The 25,636-nt window shown below is 36.6% G+C and overlaps 2 protein-coding genes across 2 annotated transcripts in view; one reads left to right on the top strand and one right to left on the bottom strand.

Annotated features, from left to right (window-relative positions):
- The window catches only part of LOC149557310 (uncharacterized), a 131,673-nt gene that overhangs the window by 59,753 nt on the left and 46,284 nt on the right, over nt 1-25,636 (bottom strand). The gene's annotated exons all lie outside the window — the stretch shown is intronic.
- LOC149557311 (uncharacterized) lies at nt 16,648-19,057 on the top strand. Its single transcript, XM_089831991.1, has 3 exons — nt 16,648-17,715; nt 17,851-18,139; nt 18,258-19,057. Exons 1-3 carry the CDS (start codon nt 16,766-16,768, stop codon nt 18,819-18,821), a joined length of 1,803 nt encoding a protein of 600 aa, XP_089688117.1. The 5' UTR covers nt 16,648-16,765; the 3' UTR covers nt 18,822-19,057.

Genomic DNA, 25,636 nt, shown 5'->3' with positions numbered 1-25,636 from the left:
CATTACCTCTCACAGTATTCTCGAGATGAGCTTGTTCTTCAATTGCTAGAGGTTCAGACTCAACAATTTGGAGTTTGTGACACATGCCAAGCTGGGAAGCAACATTGCACACCTTCCACCAATGGTCTCATGGCAAGCTTCTCAGGTACTTTAGCTTGTACATGTTGATATCTGCAGCCCTATGGTAACTATATCTGCAGCCCTATGGTAACTCCTTCTATTCTTAGGTCCAAATATTTTCTGTTGTTTGTTCATGATTTTAGTAGATAAATATGGGTGTATTTCTTTAAAAAGAAATAAAATGCATTTCCTGTATTTCAGAAGTTTAAACCTTTAGTTGAAAAAGAGTCTGGGAAATCTCTTATTACTTTTAAATCAGACAAATGGGAGGAATTTTGTTCTAATACTTTCTCCAACTTCTTGGATACACATGGCATCAAATGCCAGTTAACCACATGCCACAACACAACAATGTAGTTGAACTTCAAAATAGAACAATCACCAAGATGGCTCGATCCATGCTCAAACATAGACATGTTCCGAAGAAGTTTTGAGCAGAAGCAGTTAACACTGCAGTTTATTTGTTGAACCGATTACCCACAGTGGTTGTCAAAGGTAAAACTCCGGAAGAGGCCTGGTCAAGTTGCAAGCCCAGAATCAGTCACCTGAAGGTTTTTGGCTCCCTTGCTTTTGTTTGGATTCCTGATTCATCACACACCAAGTTGGATGCCAATAGTCAGAAACTTATGCTTGCAGGATACAGTATTCTTCACAAAGCCTACCGCCTAATCGATGTTGAAACATCTCATCTCATCTATTGTCGTGATGTAGTCTTTGATGAGCAGCGAGGACCTTTCATGCCTTCTTCTCCTACTCCTGATCCAGCCGAACAAGCTATGAAGTCTCATCATTTGAGAGTTCAGCTTCCATTAGGTCCATCAGATGGTAGGGCTCCAATAGCTCCTGCAGTTCCAATTATTCCAATGATCCCTGTACAAACACCTCCAGCTTCTCTTGTAGGATCATCTCAATTTGTAGATGCTTCACCTGAGTTTTAATCCGATTCTTCTTATGAGGAACCTGATCACCAAGCATCTCCTAATACTCATGTTAGTTGTTCTCCCCTTTGGCCTAAGTGGTAGGCTAAGATGCTTGCTGATCTTTGTGATGATGAGCTCATTGATGGGAGAACTGCTCGGAAAAAGAGCAAAACTACAAATTCTATTAACTTTTCTCTCATGGCCAGCATTCATAGTGTGTTTGAACCTTAAACATATTTCGAGGCTAAAGGAATTCCAGAGTGGGAATAGGCCATGCAATCTGAACACCAGAGCCTATTGAAGAACAACACCTAGGTCCTTTTTGATCTTCCACCAGGGAAGAAACCCATTGGCTACAAATGGGTTTACAAAATCAAATACAAATCAGATGGTACTTTGGACAAGTACAAAGCTCATTTAGTGGCAAACGAATTTTTTTAGCGTCGAGGCATTGATTATGAGGAGACCTTTGCTCCTACTACAAAGATGAGCACTATTAGATTAGTCCTAGCCATGGCAGCACAGTTTGGCTAGAAGGTCCATCAAATGGATGTCAAGAGTGCTTTCTTGAATGGTGATCTCCATGAAGAAGTCTACATGACGCATCCTCCTGGTTTCAAAGTTGCTGGTAAAAACTATCAGGTTCTCATATTGGTAAAAAGCTCTCTATGGCTTGAAGCAAGCCCCTCGGGCATGGTACATAAAAATTGATAAGTACCTTAGTGATCAAGGCTTCAAGAGGAGTTCTTCAAACTCAAATCTGTACATCGAGACTACTGACAATGACATCATCTTTTTGGTTATTTATGTGGATGATTTGAGCATTACTGGCAGTTTGGCATCTTTGATTTAGGGAATTAAATAGAATTTATGCCAGTCTTTTATTATGATTGACCTTGGGCTCATGCATTATTGCCTAGATTGTTGAAGTTTGGCAACAGTCTTCTGGTATATTCATCTCTCAATCCAAATATGTCAGGGCCCTATTAGACAAATTTCGTATGCAGGATTCTAAATCTGCCTCTACACCTATGGAGAAAGGTCTCAAGTTATCCACAAAGTCTAATTCTCCTTCCATTGATGATACTACATACAGGCAACTAGTAGGCAGCCTCATCTACCTCTCTGCTACTAGGCCTGATATCAACTTCACAGTCTACTATGTTTCGTGCTTTATGACAACTCTTAAGGCTGATCATTGGATGGCAGCAAAGCGTGTGATTCGTTATGTGAAAAGCACTTCAGATTATGGACTTGTGTACTCTTGAAGCTCAATCCTAAACTTAGTTCACAGATTCAGATTTGGTAGGCTGTGTTGATGATAAAAAGTCAACTTCTGGATATGTGTTCAGTTTGAGATCCAATGCAGTCACATGGACCAGTAAGAAGTAGCAGGCAGTTTCTCTCTCCTCTACAGAGGCAAAATATAAAGGGACTATTGAGGCAAGATGTGAAGTCGTTTGGCTTTGTCAGATGCTTGGAGATATGCAAATGTCACCAGCAGGACCAACTACTCTATTTGTTGATAACGAAGGCATTATCAAGTGAACACGAAATCCAATCTTCCATGAAATAACCAAGCATGTGGGTGTTCACTATCATTACATACGACAATTGGTTGAAGACGGAACTATAGATTTGCACTATGTTCCTATCACAAATCAGACTACAGACATTCTCACCAAGCCTCTTGGGCTTGGTAAGTTTGTCAAATTCAGATGACAACCTGGTGTTCTAGATAGATTAACCATTAAGGGAGGGTATTACGATAATAGATAATTGTCCATTATTAGTTAATGGTTATCTATTGTAAATATTTAGTTAGCTTTAGTTTGTTTTCATTTTTTAGCTTTCTCTGTTAGAATAGAATGTTTATATTCTTTACGATCGTTTCCTAAGGAAACACATTTTTATCTTTTGTATATAATGACCTTTCGGTCTCTGTTAATAACAAGCAAGTATTTAACAATTACTTCCATAATAGAGTAAAAGAAAGGAAAAGTCAAAGAAAAGAAGAGAAAAGAAAAACCACAGGTTTGCAACCAGCAAGAAGGAAGAGCATCAAAGAGATAAAAGTCTATTTGGGGAGGCCATAAGATTGCATTGGGAGCATTAAGGAGTCAATAGGAACACTCCTCAACTCATTTGCAAGAGGTAAGTGTATATTTTTTCGCATGCTAGTGTATTATGCATTTTTTTTTAATTTTTTTTTTAGTTTTCATTTGAAAATGTTTTTTAGTTTTACTAAATTGCAAAGTAAGGTTTGTTGTTTTGTAACTTTTGTTTATTAGTTTCAAACTTTGAGGTTTTACATGAATTTTCTTATTGTAGCAGCCTTAACTTTCATTTTCCACAATGGGTAAAAAGGATGAATGTTGGAAATATACCAAAGACTCTCTTGGAAGAACCAAATTTCAAACAAAATGTATGTTTTGTAAAGAAATAAATTGTGGTAGTATTTAAAAATTCAAATACCACATTGTTGTTATACCTGGACATGATATTACAATTTGCATGCAACAAAGTGCTGAGGCAAAACACACTTCTTTAGTAGCATTAGAAAATTATGTAGATAAATTGAATAAGAAAAGGCAAATTGAAGGGTTAAGGGCTAAGGGCTATTGGCTCCTGTGCTCCCATAGCCGCATCTGCATCCACATCCATTGGTTGTGTTGGAGAGGGTTCTTCCAAGCCTCTTTTTTGTCCTAATTCTAGTGCTCGTGCTAGTGCTCGTGCTAGTGCTAGTGCTAGTCGATCTTATACTAAGATTGAGTCCTACCTATTGCAGCTTAGAGTGTGAAAGAACAGATTGGATAGTTACTTTGTGTCCCACACTACTCTTAGCTCACGACCCACACTTGAGGGCATGAGTTTGAACAAGAAGATTCATGATGCTGCCAGAAAAGAAATTTGCAAACTTTAGTACTTTTGCAACATTCCATTTGTTGCAGCTAGGTAGTTGATTCTTTTTTCTTTGTTTTCTTTAAGGTTAAAATAAAATTTTAATTACATTTACTTGTTTTATGATTCATTGATTAATCATAGATTCACTTTACAAGCTTACATAATGATTTGTCATCTGAATTTCTAATCATAATCTATTTATGAGAGTGCTCCTTCTTGACAAAACATGATAGATGCAGTTGCTATTTGTGGTCCGGGGTTTAAAGCCCCAGCTAAGGTTGAGTTGAGTAGATACCTCTTGGATGAAATGATAGAGGATATGAAGGTTAAGCTTGAGGACCACCGAAAAGAGTGGATCATCATGACTGATGGTTGGACAGATAGAAGGAATACAACACTGCTCAATTTTCTTATTTCCTGTGGAGATGATTGATCATTCTACTTTCCTACGTACATTGTGAATTGTGAATTCTTGTTTTCTGTGGAGGTGATTGATCATTCTACTTTCCTACATACATTTTGAATTGTGAACCGTGATTGAATATTTTATATTTTGATTTGTTGATGATCCATGATAATTCATTGTTTTGTAGGACATATCATGTTCCTCAAATCCATTGATGCTTCCACTCATATCAAAAATGTCACATACTTATGTGAAGTTATTGAGTAAGTCATAGTAGAGGTGGGGGAACAACATGTGGTGCAGGTGGTGATGGATAATGCAACAAGTTATATTGTTGCAGATAAACTTTTAACTTTTCAAGTTTTGAAAATAAATTTATTTGAATTTTGAACTATTTCTAATTCTAAGTTTCATAACATATTTGAATTTCTAATTAACTTTAAAATGTTGTAGGTAAACTTTTGATGGAGAGGCACCCCACCATATTTTGATCTGCTTGTGCAACACATTGCCTTGACCTCATGTTGGAGGCAATTGGCAAAGCTTGAGTGAGTCAAATCATGTGTGGAATGGGTAAAAAGTATATGCAAGTTTATCTACAATCATTCATTCATCCTTAGCAGAATGAGGGACTAGACAAGAGGCAAGGAGTTAGCTCGTCCAGGCATTACGAGGTTTGCCTCGAATTTCATCACACTGTAGTCCTTATTGACATCAAGGGACGATTTAAAGAGCATGTTTGTTGGGCAGAAGAGGATTACATATTCCTATGCTATGACCACTACAGGGGTAGATGTGGTGAATTGCATCTTTGATGATGATTGTTTTGGAAACCTACTAAAGAAATCCTTAAGGTAAATTTATTGCAATTTAACGTTTAGTATTTTACTATTTAGTATTTAATATTTATTATTTAATTGTTTAATGATTTAGTTTTACTTTTAGTTATATTATTTTATATTTGAGTTTTGACTCAAATGTTTTTTTTACATTATGTGTAGGTCACTAAGCCCCTTGTATCTCTCCTACGAACTGCTGATGGGGAGAAGCCCTCTATGGGCTACATATATGAGGGCATGGATAGGACCAAGAAGACCATTAGAGCCCAGTATGCAAAAGTGCAAGAGAAGTACGCCGCTAATTGAAAGATCATTGATAGGAGACGACAGAATCAACACTACCGACCCATCCATGCAGCAACTTACTATCTGAATCCAACATTTTGTTTTCCTCTTGAATTCAAGGCGAGTGAGGTTCTCACCGACTTATATACAATAATCCAGAGTTGAGTCGTGATGAGGATAGCGCAACTGCAACCATTGAGCTAGACAAGTTCAATAATAAAGAAGGGTCACCTTTCTCTGGCAGGATGGCCATAGATGCCCAAACAACAACATAGCCACGTTAAAATAATATATTCATGAATCTTAAGTTTATGACTTATAAGTTGTGCATTTTAATTGTTGATTATGTAATTTTAAAGTTGCAAATTAGACTAATTATTTTTGTTTTCCCTTATTTCAAATAGATGGTAGCAAATGTTTGGGCCCACAACCCCAAAACTTCAAAAAATTACCATCCATATTCTGAGTCAGCCAAGCAACGCTTCTGGATGTAAGCGCAGTTGGTCCATGTTCGAGCACATCCACTTGAAGAGGAGAAATAGGTTGAATGATCTTGTCTTTGTTCATTACAACCTTCGTCTTAGGATCAGACAGATTTTGGGCACTAACTCCTCTCTGATCATTTTGGAGGAGATTGATCCAGAATCAGAGTGGCTCAATGAGGTTGTGGATCCAAACTTCATTGAGGAAGACCATGAGTTGGTTGACCAAGTGGATAGAGAGGCTAACGTTGTGGCCGTGGCAGAGGAGGCAGCTAGAGCACATTCTGGCACTGATAGACGCACACACAGACACATGTCGTAGTGATGTTGTTCGTGAGCACATCTTACATGCGGAGCCTATGGCTCGATAGTCCTCTAGGACCTACCTTTCTAGAAGGCAGACTAGATACTCAGAGGCTGAGGTTGAGGATGCGACCGAGCTTGAGGATGATGATGAGGATGGTGAGGCTTGAGCTAGAGCCTTGTTTTTTCATTTTGTTTACAAATATTGATAGACATATGTTTCATGGATCTTCATCTTAGATTCTTATATACATTTATGATTTGATGTCTTATGGATCTTCATCTTACATACATTCTATGATTTGAATCATTATGATCATATGATTTCTATTTACTTCAGCTATAGCTTACAATTTACATTTTACGTATAACATAGTTACGTCTGTGATGGATTTACCATTTACGTTCCATGTTTATGTATGTTAACTTCTATTTGATGATATTTTAATGTGTTTAAGTTATATTCAATAAAGGGTGCATGAAATAAGTTTTAAATGGTTAAAATCTCTAAATTTAAAGGGTTTTTTTAAGTTGCCAATTCAATTTCAATTCATGCTCGATTCACAATTCGATTTGGCCTTGCCAATTCCGATCCGATTCCAATTCTCGTTACGTTGATTTTGCTAGATCAATTTTTGATCTCCAAAGCTTGGCTAAATTTGGATAATGGTATGTTTTTAAATATCTACATTTAACTGGTTTGATCATTTTCATATTATGTTTGAAGCTCTCAAAGTTAGAAACCCTAGGAAGTCATATGTTGAGTTTGAACCCATATGATTTCAAGATCATATACTTTTGCCTTATGTGAGATATTTGTGGCTAAATATGCCTTTCTTTTCAAGATCTCACATGTTTCAGTTTTGTAAGAGGTTGCAATTTTGAAGGAAAAAATCAAGATATGAAACAAAGTTCAGTTTAAGAATATCTTTTTGGAGAAGGCTAGGGTTGAAAATGAATTGCAGTCTTTAAATGACCAAGTGATCAATGGAGGTATGGATTATGATCTATTTCTTATGGAAAAGGAACTAAAAGGTGAACTCGAGGAGGTGCTACAATGAGAAGAGATTTACTGGCAGCAAAAGTCTTGCGAGACCTGGTTATGTGATGGTGATAGGAAAACAAAAAAATTCCATGCCTCTACCAAAGTTAGGAAACAGAAGAATCAAATATTGTCCATTCAAGATGAAAGTGGCAATCTGATAGAGGATACAAATTTACTTTCTTTTGAAGCAGCTGATTTTTTTCGATCCTTGTTAATTTCTGAACCAGTCATAATTACTAATTCTATTTTCGATACTATCCCAAATTATGTGTCAGAAATGGATAATAAGATGTTGATGGCTAAAATTTCTTTGCAAGAATTGAAAGATGTATTCTCTTTTCCTTTTGATAAGGCTTCTAGTCCAGATGTGTTTACAAGATTGTTCTTTCAAAAATGTTGGGATTTTATTGGAAACAATATTTTATTAGCACTTGAAGAGTCTAGAAATTGTACTATTTCAAAAGAAATGAAAGGTACCTTGATTGTTATTATACCCAAGATTGATCACCCTAAGAATTTTAAGGATTTTAGGCCAATAGCTTTATGTAATGTTATCTATAAGATTTTTACTAAGGCTATTTCTCTTTGGTTGGAACAATTTATTCCTTGTATCATCTTTGAAGAGCAAGGAGGTTTTGTGCCTAGTAGGGAAACTCCGAAGAGGGCCATATTAGCGCATAAAATTTTGCACTCCTTACCAATAGAAAGGAAATCTGTCATGGTCATAAAACTCGACATAATGAAAGTATATGATAGAGTGAATTGGAATTTTCTCTGAACAATGTTGGGCAGATTTGGCTTTGCTACTAGTTGGATTAAATGGATTTCATCTTGTATATCTACTGCAATATTTTCAGTTTTGGTCAATGGATCACCCCATGGTTTTTTTTGGATCCTTTAGGGGAATTTGACAAGGGGATCCATTGTCTCCCTTTTTGTTCATTATTATGGTAGAAGGATTAAGTGGAGCCATTAAGAAAGCCAACTTAGATGGGGATTGGAAAGAAATTCGAGTTCGGCATTTGGAAGGATCACACATTCATAATATCTTTCTTGACAATACTCTTTTATTTGGTCTTTCTTCTATGGAGGAAGCTATGGCCATCAAGGATATTATAAGTGATTATTCCTCTTCCTCAAGCTATCTTGTGAATCAAAGTAAGTCCAAGATCTTCTTGATCAATGTATCACCTTTGGTTAGTAGGGCTCTTATTGAGTTTTAGGGTTTTGAGGTTGGATCATAACCATGTAAATATCTGGGAATGCCCTTTATTCAAGGGAATGAGAATCATGAGTTCTAAGGCAAGGTATTGACTCCCATTTCTAATCGAGTTTTGTCTTGGAAGGATAAATGGCTCACATTATCTAGATTATTATTGATGATTATGCCTATCTTGAATGTTGATCCTATTTACTTGATGTTTGTCCTCAATTCGCTCAGTAAGGTGAAAAGTGATTTGAAGGGCATAAAAAAGTATCTTTTGTGCATTGAGAATGCTACTAAAAGGATAAGATTCCCTTGTTAGCTCGGGATAAGGTATACCTTCCCAAAGAATGTCGTGGAGCAGGGGTAAGGAGATCTTCAAAAGGGCATTGGGTGTAAAAATGATATGGAAATTATATAAATTCCCCTTTCTCAAATGGTGTAGGCTTGTTAGGGATAAATATCTAGATGCTCCCAATATCAAGAGGATTTCTACAGCTTCAAACTTGCCTTAAGGCTCTAAGATCTAGAAGTTTATAAGTTATTGCAGAGATGCTATACATCCGCACTTGTCTTGGCTAATCCATGATGGATCTCGAGCATGGTTTCAGGAAGATTCTTGGAATCGTCACCCACCTCTTTCCTCCTTTCTTGAATTTTCACCTATTTCTGGCATTTTAAAGGATTTATGGAGATATAAAGTTACAGATTTCTGGTCTTGACTCTTTCGACGACTTGTGAGGTTTTCACACCATCGCCACAAAATTTTTTGGGGACCCCCTTCTTTTTTTTCCGCCTCGGCAATAGTTTTTGAAAGTTGTCCAAAAGTTTTTTTTGAGTTTTGAAAATCTTGAGCCTTGGACACCTTCAGGCCAGTGGGAGAGACTTAGCTTATTTTCACCCGGATTTTTTTTAGCTTGATTTTCCAGAGCCACCAATTTCATCCTTTGATTGGACAAAATTTTAAAAAGCAACATTTGGCAAGATAAAATTGTAAAATTTGTACTTCAACATTTTCTTTTGAAAATCCGGATAGAATTGTGTAAATTTGAATAATCTTTCAAAAGAAAGAAAATTTTGTTAGACTTGAGTTTTGGAAAATCTTAAATTTTTCTTTGGTGAAAATTTTAATTTTGTAGAAATGAGGCTAAATTGCAAAAATCAATTTTTGACTCTAGAGGCAATTTTATTTTATTTTTGTCAAAAAATTCTAAATAGCATAACAAAATCGATTTGGAGAAAAATTGCAAAAAATTGGCTTTAACAGATTAAAATTGCCTTGAAAACTTTTTGCCTATGATGAAATTGGTAATTTAATATTGAAAAATGGCTTTTGATTAGCCAAAATCCAATTTTAATGACGTATTAATTACTAAATCCTCATTAAATGGAAATATTTAACATCTCCAAGGCACAATTTAATTTCTTTTTACAATTTAGAACTAATTGGCAATTTTCATTTTGACAAAATTAATATTTAGGTAAGTATTTAATTGTGGGCCATTTTTGCATTAATTATTGTTTTTCTTGCTCCTAAGGTCCAAGTCGGCTAGCTTGGGGGGAGTAAGAAAGTTGGGTATAAGAGGAGGCCTCTCTCCTATTTCTTCCTCACTTCTCACTTCTTCTCAAGGTGTTGGCGATTTTGCAAGAGCAGATCTGCACTCTTCTTGCTTGGCGAATTTTGCGGGAGTCGAATTTTGCGGGAGCCAAAATTTGTGGGAGCCGAAATTTGTGGAAGATAAAATTCTAATTTTCAAGAGAGGCTGCGATTTTTGCCCTAAGTTAGGTAATTTTATTTGGAGGTGAATTACATAATAAATTTCTAATTCGCAAGTGGATTTGACATTCTTGAGGTCTAGTCCTAGTTCTGGAAAGTCGTTGTACGATTATTGATTAAAGTGAATTTTAATCATTTAGAGTTGAAAGGGGTCCTTAAGCTTACATCCTTCTTTTGTTCTAGTCTAAGGATTGCTTCCCTTGGTTCGACTTGCCTTCTGGTCCACCACTCTACCATCCCGTAATAGGGCGACGAGTATGGAGGATGTTAGTGCAAGTAAGAATTCCAAGCGGACAAACACTAAGAAAGACAAAGAGGATATGATGCCCAAAACACCCTTCTTCTCAAAAATGAAGCGAATAATCAACACCAATATCAATGCAATGGACATGATACGAATGAAGGACAGACTAAAGGAAGGACAATCCCCCTTGGCAAAGAAGATATATAGAAGTAGAATTGTACACGCAACAAGTAGCGTGGTGAAGTCAACGAAACTCAGGGCGAAGCACACACCTTGTCCGCCTATGGAAGAAGTTAACGAAAGGCTAGCTAAGTTCATTGCCTTGGCTAAGAAAATGAAAGAAAAGGGAAGAGTTATATTAGATCATTTGATGTAAGCCCAAGTGGCAAAATTCTCTTTCTTCTAGAATAGGACAAGTGTCTATTTCTGATTGGCCACCATTTTGGTGCTTTCTCATTGGTTGCCACTTTTTGCACTTTTTTCATTAGTCCATTGATGAGGTGGCATCTTTTCATTGGCCGATGGGGTGGCAACCCTAATTAGGATTTTTTGGATCCAATTTGGATCGTTGATCTTATTTTGATCTCCACCGTCTATTGTATTTCTAGCCCCTATATAAGGCCATTTGCTCTCATTTGTAAAGTGTTGGAGAAATTGTTGCTAAGATAATACCAAAATTGCTCTCTTCTTCATTGTTGTGACTTGCATAGTGATTAAGAACATTGGGTGTTATTGCATGTTTTCTACTTCCACATATTAGATTTCTTTTCAAGTTGTTGAAGCAAATTTCATTTCAAGTTGTTTAAGCAAGAGTAAGGTAGATGGATAGTTGCATGGTAGCATTAGTAGATGTTTGATAGGGATCAATACTAGACCACTAGCATTGTAGCGGCTGGTTGGGAAGCCTTGTGTGGTAAACTAGTTTATTTTTCCTTAGAATCATTGCATCTATCGAGGTGGGGCCGCTAGTTAGCCTTCATTAGATTTGATCCCCGTCCATTTGTTAACCTTCCATTCGTAGGAGTAAGAGTAGGATAGTGAGTAGCTGAGTAGTCGAGGTTTAGAGAAGGAAGTTAGAGGAGTAAGTCAAGTATTAGAACACATCCATTCACCTTCCACCACCATCACTTTCCCACCAACATCATCATTGGCAGACACATCCTACATCATCACCACCATCAACATTATCTGCCCCTCGCATATTTCACAAACCCATCATCATCTCCATCATTCCACTAAAGCCCAAGTCACCCTTGAATGAAAAGCCTAAGGCCACCTACGTGATTACTAGCAAATCACATCGATAAAACCGAGTGAGTACCCACAAGAGTAAGGAACATTGGAGCTATTGCTTATGTCTTCATGAGCATTAACTTTTCAAGAGAGGAATTGTATGTTTGATACTCCGTATCGGATATCCAATTACTAATATGTTATGTAAGTGAAAACTCGCATCAACACGACTGTTATAATTTTGTCCCATTCGTTATATGGAAATGCATTGATTTTTTCTGTTTCCCTAAGCAATTAAAGATAAAATTGTCATAAAGTTATGAAATGGGACTCTAAAATTCTCTTACAAGGAGGATGAGTTGATTTAGACTAAGTCAAAATCTGGTAATTATGCTGTCAAGGATGGGTATAATTCATTAGTTCTAGGACTAGTGCTTCTGATTGGCCTAAGAAATTGTTATGGGGGTCTACATGCCTTCTAAAGTAGGGGCCTTTTCTTGGCTTTCCATTCAGGATCGAGTGCTTACTGGCATGAAACTAGACAAAATAGGAATTACCATTGTTTTCCCTTGTATTTTTTGTGGCTACTTTCTAAAATCATCTGATCATTTTTTTTTAGGTGTCCTCTTGCCCAATAGTTTTGGTATTGGTTGTTCCGGAAACTAGGTTGGTATTCATCACTTTGTTCTTCATTATTACTACATTTCTAGAGTTGGCCTTTGTTGTTTTGGTCATCTATATTTGCATGTCTATGTGATATTAATCATTCTCTTGTTCTTTGGAACATTTGATTGAAAAGGAATAATAGGATTTTCAAGAAACACTCGTGATTTTTCTAAACTTCTTGATCATATTGACAAAAATATTTCTTAAGTGGCTCTTAGTTATCTTCATAAGACTACTAGTACGAAGAGGGTCTTTTCTAGCGGGGATAGCAATATTTTGAAGTATTGGCCATTATTGAATAAATTTCCTGCTCCTAGATCAATTCCTTCTAATAAACCTTTGACAAGCATGTCATATTAAAATGGGAAAATCTATTTGACAATATGTTTCAATTAAATTTTGACGGGTGAACCGTGGAGAATGCTGGATTAGTATTATAATCAGATCTTCTCTTTGGTCAATTGTTAAGCTTTCTTGTGCTAGTATTGACGTTGGCACAAACAGTTATGCTGGAGTCATGGCATTAAAATATGGCTTGGAATTGGCCTCCTCTTTGAATATTAGCAAACTCAAGATTGTGAGTGAGTCCATGATAACTGTACAAGCCATCACATCTGGTATGTCTTGTGTTTGGTCGTTGCAATATGTCTTAGACATTATTAAAATGTCTCCAATACTTTCACTATCACAAAATTCAACACTGCTATAGGGTAAATAACAGAATGGCTGACAAAATGGCTTATTTCACCATTGATAGAGGCTTACTATATTCAGAATTTAATAATGATCCTACTCCCCCACCTAATTAAATCTATTAAAATCTACATCTTTTCATCTTTTCCTGAATTACTATCAACCTTTATATTGTGTTGATTTTCTTACATATTTTCTGTATAATATTTTGTTTGTCAAACTATTTGTTGGAGTGAAATGCAAGCCTATAGTGTTTTTCCCCTTGGCTCCACGGGAGATCAACGATACTCGTATGTATGACTCTATGTTACATCCCAAATTTTGCCCTAATTTTAAATTTATTTATAGCCGTTAGATTGAATGGATTTTCTTTCATAATCATGTGAAGAGGGTAGTTAAATATATCTATTGTATTCATTATGTTAATTGTTTAATGAAGATGGTCGTTATCCATTATTTGTCATGTGATGATTAGCAGTTGCTTGAATTTGGAATTATGGTTAATAATTAAATTCTTTATCTATATCAAATGTTATTATGGAATTATTATGGAACTTGTTATTACTGTGGAAATATTGCATGGGTGATTGCAAGAGAAGATGAAGGGGAGAAGCATTGCTAAATGGGATCAACGGAATGGGATACTCGCTTAGTCCAATTATCAGGTTGACAGGTATGACCTTTAATTGCCTTGGTAAGGACCTAGCAACTTGAACATTAGGATACAATTGATGGACCACATGAGCTATTATATAAACATTTAAAACATTAATTATTTTAATTAAAAATAATGCATACCTCAAATGGTTTTTGATTGATTTTTCCACCACATGATTATAATGTATACCTATGTATGTGCACATAGATATAGGAATAAAAGTGACACCATAATATTATTTTTATAAATAATATGATGCCACCTTATAAGTACATCTACGTGCAAGTAGATAGATATAAATTATAATTATCCTCGATTTATAACCTTCAAATCTTTTACCATATTTATTCAATTTCTTGCTAAAACTGAAATGAACATTTGGCATATTTTATTGGCGATCAAGAGCCAAGTCTCTTCTTTATGAGTTACGGCTTCTTAGAAGCCAAAGAGACTTCGAATACCTTCTTATATTATAAAGTTGAGGGAGATCATGAGCAAAACATACCACCCGATTCCCTTTCATATCACTCGATACCTCTGCATATATCACACAACATCCCTGCAATATACCACTTGATAACTATTGCATTTTCGTTGCAACAATTTGTCTTTTTCACTGATACTTTGCTAAAGACGTGATTGATAATCACACTGAGATTTGTGCCTAAAGATTTATTCCATGAAAGAGTTGATTATTAGCATCCAATAAGACTCCATTTTATTTCCAGATTTTACTAAGTTATGTGATTGTCCAAATCCCAAGCATTGCAATATGTTTTATTATCAAATATTACTGCATCTTGAATATTATAGCACTAAGATACAGTTCCAGATTATGATGCAAATCATCTTTGTTTAAATATCATTGGTTAGTCCCTCTCTCGGAGAGAACTATTTATGATGAATAAAAGTCAAGTATCTATGACATGATATATTTTATTTATGGTGTTGAAAGTCAGAATCAAATGATATTTATGCTACATGTCTCAAAGTTACATTTTTCAGATCACAGAATGTGATAAGCTAGAAACATATAATATTCTTATATCAGTAGAGGATCAACAGACAAAGCCGATTGCTTTGAGATTCGAGCACCTGGGACTCACCAGATGTATAGCTATGCAAAAGGTGAAGAGGTGAGAAGGAATTTGTAATAACATGGAAATAAAAGTCAGACATGACATAACAATTCTAAATTAATTTCATTTAATAGCTCATACTTGTCCATACTATTGTTTCCCTGTTATCAAGTCGAACGGTGGTAATCGGGTCATTGAACCCATCAGAAAACCTTGGCCAAGGGCGTTAAAGGCATTTTTGCCATCTATGATCACTTCATATCAGTAGTGCCAATTATTCAGACATGTCCGTCCATAATTGTGCGGACATTCTAAACACTAGAATGCTCAGGTGGCTGGACTAAAAGTATCCCAAGCCCGATCCCGAGGTAGGGAGGGCCTTTCTATTCAATAGATTGTGTGAGGATGAATATGGTCTAAGGTTGGGAGGTTAAGCTTAAGTCAATGCTTCTCTTCTTACCAAAAGCCAAGGCTTGCACAACCAATTAAAGACTCACCAGATACTTCTCGTATGTTCTTTTTTCTATTTCATGTTATGCATTTACTTTACTTGTATGCAACAAAAGATAGTAAATCATTATTTATGTTATATCATTTGATCGTTATTACAATTATTACAGTTAATCATTGTTACAGTTATTTCAATTGATTGTTATCATAGTTATTTCAGTAATTACAATTATTACATTTGATCATTGTTACAGTTATTTCAGTCGATCGTTATAATAGTTACTTCAGTTGAGTTTTGTTATCTCAGTTAATCGTTGGTAGTTAAAAGCTATGCTCCACGGGGACGCGTCCCCTGCCTCTGTACCCTAGTACCCGTACCGGGTACGAAATGGGGACGCGGGTACGGATTTTGGACGTACCCTGCGACGTCCCTTTTTGAGGGGAAAGGGGACGGTCCCCGAAACGCAAAAAAAAATTTCGTAGGAAACTTGGGTACGGATTTCCGTACCGGGGACAGCGTTCCCGTCCCTCGCCCGTACCCTTTTGCCCACGCCGTCCCCTATTTTCCAGCCGGCCATGGGTGAGTTAAAAAGTTAAAAAAAATGGTTTTTTTTAAAAAAAATTTAATCTTTTCTATTCCGCCTAGGGCCCACATGGATGTTAAGTTGTTAACCCTAATGTGTCTTCTTAAATAGTTAAAGTTGGAGCTCATTGCTCATTTGGAGTTGTTTGCAAGTTGGGAAGAGGAAGAGGAAAACATTGAACATTCAACAACAACAAAAGAGGAGTGTGTTTTGGAGGTGGAAGAGAAAGTTTTGCCTTCATTTCTACTTCATTCTAGGTATGTTTTTTATTTTCTTTTTGTTTGATTCAAACTTCATTGTTGTTTGTTGTCATTTTTCATTTTTTTCAATGACATAAAGAGGGCATGTTAATGGAACATTGAAATATTTTTTTTTTCTATAACTTGCAGCAGTATACTATAAATCATTGTAAAATCCAAAGGCAAAAACATGAGCAGCAGTGAGAGTGAGGGAAGTAGTGATAGCATGGAAGTTGCCATGCAAGAAACTCAAGTGTCACAATTACAAAGACCAAGAAAAAGACCTAGGGCAGCCATTGATGAGCCTAATGTAGATGTCCCTATGCCTAATCCATTTGAGTGCCCTTCCAAAGCCTTAAAACAATATGCCAAAGGCCCATTCAACCCTAAGAAACCTCTCGTACAATTTGCCACAAAAGTAGACAAGAATAAGAAGAAAAATTCGGGGGGTAGTAGGGAATGGGAGTGTCATTTATGTAAGAAGCATTATTTTGGGAGCTACACAAGAGTGTATTGCCATCTTTTATAGATAGGTGGGCAAGGGGTGAAAGGTTGCAAAAAAATTACGGAGGAAGAAAAACTTGAGGCCAATAGGTTGTATGTGGAGGGGGAGTTATTGAAATCCGGGGGTCCTATGAGTAGCACACCCACACCCTCATTGACTCCCACTAGCACTGTTAGTAAAGGGAAGGGAAAGGCCAAGACTAAGAGAGATACCAATGTGGCTGATTTATTTAACATACAAGCAAAAGATAGAGCTGAAGAGTCCATTGGCAGATTTCTTGTTGCTCATGGCATACCATACCATGTTTCTCGTTCCTCATTCTATAAACAAATGTGCAAAGATATTTATGCTGCTGGTCCCTCATTTGTACCACCAGGAGAGACTAAATTACGCACCACTATCCTTGACAAAGAGTACTCAAAAGTAAACATTTTGATGGAGGATATGAGGCAAACATGGATGAGTGATGGATGTTCTATTATCATGGATGGTTGGACCGATATCAAACATCGGCCACTCATCAATCTTATTGTCACTAGTACAGCAGGGGCCTATTTTCTTAGAGCCATTGATTGTTCGGGAAAAAAGAAGGATGCATCCTTCCAATTTCAGATTTTGAAGGATGCTATAGAAGAGGTAGGGACTTCAAATGTTGTGCAAGTAGTCACTGATTCAGCCCGTGTGTGTAAATCAGCTGGATTGATAATAGAGAGCACCTATAGACACATTTTTTGGACCCCATGTTGTGTACATGCATTGAATAACACCTTGAAGGACTTTGGGAAAATTGATTGGATAAAGACTATGGTGTTTGAGGCTAGAGACGTGCAAATGTTTATTTGCAATCATCACACATCTCTTGCATTATTTAGGACATTTTCCAAAAAAGAATTCCTCAAGCCTGTGGAGACTCGATATGCTAGCTACTTCATTTTGTTGGAGAGGATGCTTGAGGTCCAAGAGGCCTTACAATCCATGGTGGTCAATGCAGAGTGGAATAGATGGCATGAATCAAGCACCCCAGATGGAAGACTTGTCAAACGAAGAATCCTAGATGAACATTGGTGGACCACAATGAGGTAAGAAACTTAAGAATTGGTGGATATCATAATTGTTATTATTGCTGATTTAATAAAAAAAAAAAATTGATTTAAGCACTTGCTGATTTTTTTAACATATTATGTTTCTCACTTGCAATTTTCTTTCATTTGCAGATACATTTGCTCCTTCATTGACCCTATTGTGCAGGTCATTAGATATGCTGATACTGACTCTCCTAGCCTTGGAGAGATTTATGAGACTTTTGATAGCATGCTTGGGCAGATCAAGCAAGCTGTTAAAGATAAGGAACCTACTTTGGAGTTCTACGAGGAGCATCTTAAGCCCATTGTAATGAAAAGGTGGAACACTATGAACAACCCACTTCATATGGCAGCCTATGCAGTCAATCCAAAATGGTATGCACCAAGGCCTGGGAGAGTGCTTCCATCTAATGATGAGGAGGTGAGTTTAATTTATTAAAGAATTCTGATTTTATAATACATTTTTAAATATTTTATTTTATTTGTAAAGTTTATAAACTCTAAGTTCTCACTTCTTAATTTTTGTTTGTTCAATATAGGTGAAGGACGGCTTCTTCAAGGCCCTTTCAAAAATGTATAGTGCAGAGGATGCTGCAAAAATTCGAGGGCAATGGCTTGACTTTGCCAATCTTCGTGGTCCAACATTTGGTAGACCAGAGGCGAGGACTGATAGAGCTACATTAGCTCAAAAGGACCCGATTGGATGGTGGACATGGCATGGTAGAGATGCACCTGAGCTGAAAGCCCTTGCCACCCGTCTTCTCTCACAGGTTGCGAGTTCCTCTGCTGCAGAGAGGAATTGGTCTACATATAGCTTCATTCAATCGGTCAAGAGGAACAACCTTACCTCTAGACGATCAGAGAAGCTTGTGGCTGTTCATAGTGTATTGCGACTACAGGAGCGACAGAGTCTTGAGTATCGACAGACTCCAGCACTACGTTGGGATGTTAATCCTGAGGATGCATTGCAGATTGATGAGGATAACACACCCCCAGGGCTGCTTGGAGTTCCATTGGATGAGGACCCTCTGCCTACCCCTGCCAGTGATTCAGAGGATGAGATTGATGATGATCTTGATTTAGATAGAGATTTAGATTCCTAGAGGACAGCCATATATTTGGCCTTCTGCTTTTCAGATACTCAGATACATTATTGCTTTTGATTATTATGGAGTTGGACATCTCATTTACACTTCTAGTATTTACTTTCATTGTGTCATTTTGATTTTCATTTCATGCATGATGATGATAGATTGATACTTGGAGCCTTTGGGCATTTTTGCTAATTGTATGCGATATTCGGATATATCATCATATCATATTCTCATTTTGATTCTAATCTTAATAGTTTTCAATTTCCATGTATTCTATGGTGAATGGTTTATCAATGTTATGATTTATCATTGTTATGGTATGCATATCAGAAATATATCTCTAAAGAAGTCTAATTCTCCATATATAAAAAATTTAAAATTCCCTATATTTTATAGCCGTCCCCTGAGGTCCCGTCCCCTAAATTTTGGCTTCGACCCGTACCCGTACCGGAAACACGTTCCCGTCCCCTAAAACGTCCCCGTCCCGGAAACTCCGTGGAGCATAGGTTAAAAGTAGTTAATGTCTCATGAAAAGGAATTCAATATATTTTTGTTCAATAATTAGTTGAGGAAAACTCTTTCTAGATCACCTTTATTTTGCTATTAAAATCCATTTGTTACACTCTACAAACCTTTATCTGGTCTTTATATATCCATGTAAATGATAACATTAGGAAAGTTTTGGGTAGCTCTTGGTTGAGTGAAAACTGTAATTGTTGCACCTTCTTGGTTTCCCACTATCTCTATGGATCTAATTTACAGTATTTCTTTGGTGAAGGAATTATGCCTGATCTAGATTCTACCTTCTTTGATTGTAATTTTTAAATCTTCTTAAGATGCTTGGTAGTTATCAGTTAAACATGGACTCTTTGTCTACTAGAGGTTGCTACTAATAATTTACGTGTTGAGTTGCATATGCTATTAGAGATGGTCTGGCAGACTGCTCGCTTCACTCTCTGCAATATCCGTTATACCCAATTGTGGAAGACTTAGATTGGACCAACCTAGTGATAACTTTTATTAATGCAAAGATCCGAGTTGACAAGGGAAAGGAGATAATATTTCAAAGGCTTTTTTGATGTTTTCCTTTACAAGCATCATCATGATTATCATGTGTAAAGGGGCGGGTTTTGTATTATAAGGATTATCATGTTTATCACGTGCAAAGTGTGGGGTTTGTATCAATGCACTCTTAAGGTGGGGTTTCTAGTGTTCGTTTATAACAATGTAACCTTATCAGTCACCTTATTTTGATGTCACTAGAGATTCCGGCTTTTAAGTTTCTTTCATGAGAAAGACCAGAGGTTTACTTTACCTAGTTCTTTCCTACCAGTTCTCTTTGAACCAGATTTGTTTAAAAAAATATAAATATTAATAAAATTCAGTGGTATTTACTACTATAAAAAAGCAAAATCATAATATCTAATTCTTTTCTTTATGATCGGGTATGGCGAGGCTTGGAGGAACTAGTTGTTGGAAAGGTTTTGCAGGGAAGTCAGATCGGTATCTAACACAGGGGGTCATGACTTGTAGCGAGTCACAGAAAATAATGCAATTATTGTCTGGATGCCACCAGGAAGAATTGGGCAAAAGGAAAATCTGATTTTGAGCAATAAAGTAGGGAATGGCTTCAGGAAACCTTCTAGAAGCCGGATCTACAACGAGATTGGAGCAAGACATTGGCTACAGTCAAGCGATGGCTAGGGATGGATTTTGAAAAGAAATGTTGCTGGATGGAGTAAAGTAGAAAAAAGACATGACAGCTGATGGAGACTCAAGCTGCAAAGGCGGCTACAACTAAAGAAGGAACCTTGGAGGTATATTTTGTCTCAGACAAAAGCCCTTAATTGTCAGTCAATGTAGACAACTCTTGCAGGAAAAATGCTATATAATGGTTGAAAGACAAAGGTTTTCTCATGAAATAGATGGGTGATTAGCTGACAGACTCCAAAATAAAAAAGTGGTGTGTTGATACTTGCCATTTTCAAGTAGAGCTGAAAACCCAGCCAAATGTCTTTTATCTAGGGCTCTGTGGAACTAGGTAGGCAGAATAATGGATTCTCAACAATGGACCATATATGATGGCTGGAACAGAGGTTATCATCAAAGATTGGGAACCTAACTTTAATCCCCTGACAATCAAAATTGATGAAGTCCCTGTATGGATAAGACTCTACAATCTCCCCTTCAAATTATGGGATAAAGAGATGTTGGGGGCAACTAGGAATAAATTGGGAAGATTTCTTTGAGTTTGGGAAGATGTAGAAAACAAAGATTACAGTATGTATGAAAGGGTATGTATAAGGTAGTATTCAGGCCAGCCACTCCCAAAGTACATTGACCTAATCTCAAATGCAGGCTTTTGGAAACAGAATATAGAAGTTGAGGAATATGTGGACAAATGCAAAGCATGTAAGAGTTTAGGGCACAGAGAATGGTAGTGCTCTAAGCTTGGAAAAGGAAAGGATAGTGTTCATGATTTTATCATCTAGAAAGTCATCCACATAAGAGAAGAGGGCTCCAATGAGAAAACAAGGAAAGTGAGACCAAGGGATAATGTAGCTGCAAAGGAGGAACTTACTCTAGAATATCCATCTCATATTTGTCTTGTTTTGGATCTAGGTAAATAGGATAAAGAAACAAGAGATGTTTTCAAAACAAATATAGAGCTACCAAGCAAAGAGATTAGCCAGAATATGCAACTGATGGGAGAGAATGACTAGAATTTATTAGAGGAGAAAATTAAAGGAGCATTAAGTCTCTTCCAAAATAGAAAACACAAGGAAGTGAACGAGGGTTTAGTGTTTGGTGAGAATACCAATTTGCAATCATATAACCCAGACACTAGGGCAACAATGATTCAACAAACTCCACCCACTAATGCAATAAATATGGAAAAACCCTCATATGGAAACATGCAAGGGCCGAATGATGGTGAGATGTACGTGCAAAGTGTCCCACATGAACAAAGTATCGAAATGGATGTATAACATTCTATGGAAAAGTCACCTCTTAGATTTGGCAACAATGTGGAAGATTCAAAAGAAACAATGCCACGAAGCTATGTAGAAGAGGATTTGGCTCATCTACAAAGTAGACCCTAAAGCCTCCACTGCTCCTTCTCCATCTTTGGAAGTCAAGAGTCTCCTTGCTTTGAGAAAATAGTAAAATCTGCATACAGAGGATTCTTGACAATAGAGGCCGAACGTAGAATAGAAGCCAAACAAACAAAAAATACTTTGGAGAAGGGCATCGGTCTCTCATGGTTTGATAGAGACTTAAGCTTTGATGAGGAGGCTATCACGAAGAAGAGAACATTAAGTTTGCAAGTTAAACAAAAGAATGTCAAGATTGGAGAAAAGCAACCAATAGAATGCAGGTCTGCAAAATATTAATTGGAACTAACTACTAGTGCCTAAAGAAACCGACATCCTGAGAAGGGCATTTTGCTTCTTGAAGAGCCATGAAGACCTTATGGTGGATATCAAAGGATGCAATGCCTTTAATGAAAGGAGGTTTATCAAAAGATGTTCTGATCAAGAAAAGCTAGATATCATTTTGAAAAGAAACAAAATTAGAAAAGGATGAGTTTGATAAACTGTTTATGGGGTGGCCACACTGGAAAGATGTTTGTGTGGATGCAATTGGAGAATTAAGTGGCTTGGGGATCTTATGAAATCTGCAAAAAGTGGATGCTCACGAAATTATCAAGGAACAACATTGTAGTTGGTGAAAGTGCATGTTGTTGAGGCCAATAAAGATATATTATTCCTCAAAAAAGGATAGTTTAGAACCAGATCAACGGTGTATACAATCATTAGGCTCTTCCCTTTTCATATTGGGTGGAGCTTTTAATGTTAATAGTTGACATTTTGATAAAATGAAGTCTGACAGACTTTCAATCTAATGCAGTCAGATTCCCCAAAGTTTTATTTTCAACAACAAATTTTACGGACAGGTTGGATCAATATTTTGTGGCAAGAAAAGGGAAAGGTCATGTTTCGATATACTTAAATCTCTCATTTTACCCTTCTTAAGATTGGATCATTTTCTAATCATTCTCAACTTTCAAGACAATAATGCACCCATATGCTCCCCTTTTACATTTGAGGCCATGTGGCTATGTTATCCCAATGTCCTTCAGCCCATAGATTAATGATGGGAAGGCACTCCTACTATGGAAGCATTAAAAGATTTTGGGATTTTTAAAAAACAACACGTCAAAGGAAGGTTGGAGGAATGGAATAGGACCTTAAAGAATATTTTTTCAGAAAAAGAAAGGATCGGAAGGAACTTGAAGATTTGAATTCAAACGTTAGCAAGAACAGAATGACTGGCTTTGAATTCTAGAATGAGAAGGAACTGATCCAGGATTTGACAGAGATTCAAGCTTGGTAGAAAATATACTAGAGACATAAAATCAGAGAATGTTAACTCAAGGCAAGGGATAAAAACACTAAATTTTTCCATTCCTTGGTAAAGGTAAGGTGCGTAAGAAACAAAACCAGCATGATCAAGGATGCAAATGGATCACTTCTCACAGAGAAGGAAGATATCGACAAGGTGGAAGTCAAGTATTTTTGTACACAATCAATATGAATGATATTGAGGCTATTATTTCTAGAGCAATAAGAAGATAACAGAACTCTCTCTTGTTGAAACTAATGACCATATAGTAAGTGAAAAACTATCATGTTCTCCTTGCCGAGCAATAATGCACCAGGACCGGATGAGTTTCCTGTGGGTTTCATTCAAAGATCTTGGGAGACAATCAGTTCCAATCTTGTTTACCTGGTCAAAGAATCAAGAGAAAAGGCTTTTACGTACAAGGATATCAATAACACATTAATTGATTTAGTCCCAAAGAAGGAAGTGTCTAAGACATTTGAGGACTATCGAACAATTGCATTATGAAATGTCACACACAAAGTTATGACTAAAGTAATTGTCAATAGGCTAAAGCCTTTGCTACACTTTCTAATTTCAAAAGAACAACACGGATTTGTGTCGGAGATTTATTGTGGAAGGTATTTTCATCGTACATAAGGTAATCCATTCTATCAAGAATGCCTCAAATGGATAAAATCATAGTCGAGTTAGATATAAGGAAGGCATATGACCATGATAACCGCACCTTTCTTTATCAGGTCTTTAGATGTTTTGGCTCTGATGAGAGATGTGTAGCATGGCTAAAAAGTTGTACAGCTATAACAGAATCTTCAATTATTGTGAATGCAGACCTCAGGGTTTTTTAAGTCTTCTCAAGGTGTCGGATGGGATAATCCATTATCCCTAGAATTATTTATTTTTATGGCAAAATTCTTGGGCAAATAGATAACCATGAGGTGGAAAGAAGGATAGCCTTCACTTAGGGAGGCTAGATACATGAAGAAAACACTGGGTAGTTATTGTTCCCTATTGAGAAAAATGGTGAATTGGCACAAATTGAAGGTAATTTTCTTTAATATAGATCTAAGTAAGAAACTTGAAAGCAGTAAAATACTCAAGGTTAAAATGGGGAGACTCCCTCAAAAATTCTTGGGACTTCCACTCTTTGGTGGAGATGACAAGACATTGCTATGGACAAAACTCCTTAAAAATTGTCTTGGGATAATGGAGGAATGGAAAAGCATATGGCTTTCATCAGCAAGGCATATCCTAATGCTGAAATCAGTAATATTAGCAATACGTATATACCCTATGATGTGTATAAAAATATATGGAAATTCATCAAGTCTATTGAATAGAAGACAAGGAGGTTCTTCTGGAATGGAAGCCAGGGACAAGATAAGATTCCCCTTGTGTCCTGGGACCAGATTTGTAATCCCAAAGAAGCAAGAGGCGTAGGATTGAGACAATAGAATTTGACAAATGATGAATGGGGTGAAGTTTATATACAGAAATGAACCAAGATCCTTGCACACAAATATTTAGATGATCAGTCAAGGGAAAGAATTAAAACCATTTTGGACCCACCATAAGGATTTTCAATATAGAACTTCATGATGAATTGCAGTCACGTTATAATAGATAACATCACATGGCAATTGGGGAATGGATAAAGAGCCAACTTTGAGAGGACTCCTATGAAGGTTAACCAACATTACTTCAGGAGATTACAATAGAGAAATCAAGCAAAAAGAAGAAAATGCCTAGGGCACAGGAGTTGCAGACTATGTCAATGAAGAGGAAATATGAAGATGGAGTGAAGTGGCAGTGGAAAGATGGAAGACATTTGGACCTATCAAGAGAAGAGCTCTTCAAACTGGAGAGTATGATGAATAATAGATTTTTTTTAATTCTAAGGAGATAATGATGATCTTATATGGTGCAGAGATTAAAAACAGGATTACTCAAGTCAAAAATGGATATACTCTGGAATAAATATTGCTTACCGCAGGCGATTACTTTTTCTTAGCTTTCTATCGAAGGATGGATCCTCACGGTCGAAAGAATGATGCATTATGACTTCTGTAGGCCTTTTGAAATTTTTTAATGCAAAGAAAAGGAGAACACATGTCACTTCATTTTAAGACCTCAAAGACCTGTTGGCACCATGTACTCAATAAACTCAATATACAGGTTGCCATCCTGGAAAAAATTAGGGAGATACATTTCAATCCTACATAATTCCAAATAGAAAGTTTTCCTTCTCAGACTAATGAAATAAGGGGGAAAAGGTAGAATAAGTTCATGGTTTATAGTTTTAGTTTAGATATTTAAACTATCATACTTACGGTTTGGTTTTGAGCAGTCAGTTTCAAAATTGGATCAACAGATTGAAAAAATAAACATGAAATTTTCATTTGCTTTTATCAATTATC

The sequence above is a fragment of the Cupressus sempervirens genome, chromosome 5, assembly GCF_028749045.1.
Source record: "Cupressus sempervirens isolate cs-2001-9-10 chromosome 5, ASM2874904v1, whole genome shotgun sequence".
Taxonomy (NCBI): domain Eukaryota; kingdom Viridiplantae; phylum Streptophyta; class Pinopsida; order Cupressales; family Cupressaceae; genus Cupressus; species Cupressus sempervirens.
Note: the sequence above shows the minus strand (reverse complement) of the source record. Positions and strands in the feature narration are given on the sequence as shown.

Bases quoted from the DNA above. Each gene is read 5' to 3' on its own strand.
- LOC149557311 (XM_089831991.1), top strand. From the start codon at position 16,766: ATGAGTAGCACACCCACACCCTCATTGACTCCCACTAGCACTGTTAGT. The intron at 17,716-17,850 runs GTAAGAAACTTA...TTTCATTTGCAG, and splicing joins CATTGGTGGACCACAATGAG to ATACATTTGCTCCTTCATTG. The intron at 18,140-18,257 runs GTGAGTTTAATT...TGTTCAATATAG, and splicing joins TTCCATCTAATGATGAGGAG to GTGAAGGACGGCTTCTTCAA.